Consider the following 3406-nt stretch of genomic DNA (forward strand, 5'->3'; position numbering starts at 1 on the left):
TAAAAACCTCCATATCCACAAACATCTTATACCCCTCCGAATTACCAACAACCTCCACAACATGGCCAATCAAGTGGTAACCATCAAATGAGCCTTCAAGAACTTGTTACTTCTCTTGCTCAAAGCCAAACCCAATTTCAACAAGAGACCAAGAACACTTTCTCCAACATTCAAGCACAAATTGGAGACTTGCCCACCGCTCTCAACAAGATAGAACAAATGGGTAAACTTCCATCTCAAACCGAGAAGAACCCCAATGTGAGTGCAATCACTTTAAGAAATGGGAAAACACTTGGAGAGAGCAACCCTAAAAGAGTTTCAAGAGAAGAAGAAGAAGATAAAGTGATTATTGTTGAGCCTATAAAGGTTGTAGTTCCTCCAAAGGAACCGGTTGTGCCAAACATTGACCAACCCGACTCTTCCAACAAGCCCATCAAACCATTGGTCATACCACCACCCTTTCCTTCCCGGTTAGCCTTTTCCAAGAAGATAGAGGAAGAAAATGAATTATTTGAAACTTTCTACAAGGTCCAAATCAACATTCCACTATTGAATGCTATTAAGCAAATTCCAAGTTATGCAAAATTTCTCAAGGATTTCTGCACCAAGAAAAGGAAATTCAAGGCAAATAAAAAGATTCAAGTCAATGCAAATGTGTCCGCGGTTATCCAAAAGAAATTACCACCCAAATGCAAGGATCTGAGAATGTTTGCTATTCCTTGTACCATTGGTGATTTGCATGTTGAAAGTATCATGTTAGATCTTGGAGCCTCAATCAATGTGATGCCATTTACAGTTTTTCAATCTCTCAATGTTGGACCTTTGGAAGAAACCGGCATCATCATTCAATTAGCGGACAAGTCAAGTGTATTTCCAAGAGGCGTATTGGAGGATGTGCTAGTACAAGTCAATCAATTAGTATTTCCCGCGGACTTCTATGTCATTGACCTTGAAGAGAAAACCCCTTCCAAGTCATCCATGATTCTTCTTGGAAGACCTTTCATGAATACCGCACACACGATTATTGATGTCCATAATGGAAAAATCACCATGGAGTTTGATGGAGAAACCATTCACTTCAACATCTTTGAAGCCATGAGATACCCTAGCAATATTTCTCCATTGTATCGGGTTGATGTGATTGAGCCAATCACCCAAGAATTATTCGAGTTATCAAATGGGGATATTTTGAAAATGGTGCTCAACATGAGTCTTGATGGTGAAAGTTTGAAGAAAACATTGGATATGTATACATTGGACTCTGAAGTTGAAGAGATTGTGAAGACTTTAGAAGTTAACAACTCAACAAAAAAGGATGTTTCTCAAGTTGCCTTATCACATGCTCCAAACAAAATGCCCCCTTCCGTAATCCACCCACCCACACTTGAATTGAAAGTTTTACCTAGCCATTTGAAATATGCTTATCTAGGTAAAGATGAATCTCTCCCGGTGATCATCTCCTCCCAATTGAAAGACTTTGAAGAAAATCAATTAATTGAAGTTTTGAAAGAGCATAAAGAGGCCATGAGGTGGACAATAGCGGACATTAAGGGGATAAGCCCTAATGTATGCACTCACAAGATTCTCATGGAAGATGATTGAAAGCCTAAAAGAGAGGCTCAAAGAAGATTGAATCCTCCATTGATGGAAGTGGTCAAGAAGAAGATAATTAAAAGGTTCAAAAGATGCAAAGAGACGAAAAAGGCATTTCATGACAAGCACATAACCCAAAATCACTTTGTTTCGGGTCAAAAAGTTATTCTTTATCATTCACGTTTGAAGTTATTCCCGGGAAAATTGCGATCTCGATGGCACAGACCTTTCATTGTTTTAAAAGTGTTTGATCATGGTGCGGTTGAAATTAAGAGTTTGGAAACAAATCAAATATTCAAAGTGAATGGGCACCGCTTGAAACCATTTTATAAAGGCATTGACACAGGAGAATTTGACAATGTCACATTGGAAAACCCATATTATGAAGGTTGAAGGAAGCGGGGCTAAGTCTTGGGAAAGACGTTAAATAAATGCGTTGTAAATAAATAATCTCCGCTTGAAGTTTTGGGTGTTTCTAAGCTTGAAGTTGGTCTAAAAATAAGAATTTGGAAGTCTAGCAATGATCTTGATGAAGTTTGAAAATGCCAAAAATCTGCACTTTGCGCGGGTACCCGAGCAACAGCTGCGCGACCGACCCCCAGCCGCGCAAATCCGAGTCCAAATTACCTCCACACGGGATGCATACTGATGTGTGCGCGCGGCTGAACCCCACCCGCGCAGGTTTTGCGCGACCTGGCTACCCACCCTCGCAACCAGTTGCGCGGCCAGCCTTCACCCCCGCAATCATTTACGCGACCATGACCAAACTGCTACTCTCCTTTGCGCGACCCACCATCCTTGTAACTACCACCCATATCCGCATTTGACCCACCCACAACCCGAACCCGATCCGATTTTCGAACCGTACCCGACCCTAACTACAAAACTACCCAATACCCGACCCATTTAACTCCCAACCTTATACCCCCTTAACCCGTCGGACTCCCCCTTTCCCCCCTTGTGCCTCCCGTCCCCAACAGCCACAGTGAACGAAACCGCCGCCGACGTTGAAGACCGCTGCGGCCTGCTCCACGCTCCGGTCAGCGCTGCCTCCTCACCTAGCTCCGCGTCGCCGTTCCCCACCCTCCTTCTCCTCCAGCAGAGCCCCGCCACAGCGTCCAACAGCCCGATTTGGCACCTCCTTTCATCGCCGGAAAAACGAACACCACAGCCCCCGCCTTCCAACTTGCTTCTTTCGCTGGTGCTCCACCTCCAGCCTTCCCCCCACCTAATTCCGACCACCCTCCACCCTTTTACCACCGGGAATAGCCACTCCGCCACCACCAACCACCTCCGCCGGAAAATCGTAAAACGCCCGATACCGCCCCCACATTCCATCAAAACTCGAAATTTATGTGGGCATTCTTCACCAAAAACTTCCAACCACACCGATCTACTGTTAATTTGGGCAAATCAGCTCGCCGGAAAACCCTAGCTCCGCCGCCGGCCGCCGTTTGTCGCCGCTGTCGGCCGCCGCCTCTCGTTTTGACCAAAAATTTCAAAATTTTTGTTTCTCACCAGTGTTTCAAAAGATTCAATCTTCCGGGTCATATTCAAGCTTGGGGTGCGGTTCTGGCGGCTTTCTTTTCGGGTTTCGACACTCGAAATTGGTACAATTCTTGTAATTCTTTTGCATTCAATTTCTAATTTCATAGGCTTGTGATATACATTAAGTTGATTATAATTAGACTTAGTTTGCTTTGAATTGATTGAATTGCATTGAATTGTGCCAAATTGCAAGTTTGGAATATTTGCCCGATTTATATTTTTGCTATTTGGTTTGATTGGATTGGTGTGAGGCGAGTGTGAGGAA

At 43.9% G+C, this 3406-nt stretch overlaps 1 protein-coding gene across 1 annotated transcript; it reads left to right on the top strand.

The window, feature by feature from the left end:
- Positions 1 to 219: 219 nt before the first annotated feature.
- Positions 220 to 1602, top strand: LOC145127790 (uncharacterized). Its single transcript, XM_079062920.1, has 2 exons — positions 220 to 748; positions 956 to 1602. The coding sequence occupies exons 1-2, from the start codon at positions 220 to 222 to the stop codon at positions 1600 to 1602; spliced, it is 1176 nt and encodes a 391-aa protein (XP_078919046.1).
- The last annotated feature ends 1804 nt before the right edge of the window (positions 1603 to 3406 follow it).

The sequence above is a fragment of the Lactuca virosa genome, chromosome 7 (assembly GCF_052849685.1).
Source record: "Lactuca virosa cultivar CGN04683 chromosome 7, Lactuca_virosa_CGN04683_v6, whole genome shotgun sequence".
Classification (NCBI taxonomy): domain Eukaryota; kingdom Viridiplantae; phylum Streptophyta; class Magnoliopsida; order Asterales; family Asteraceae; genus Lactuca; species Lactuca virosa.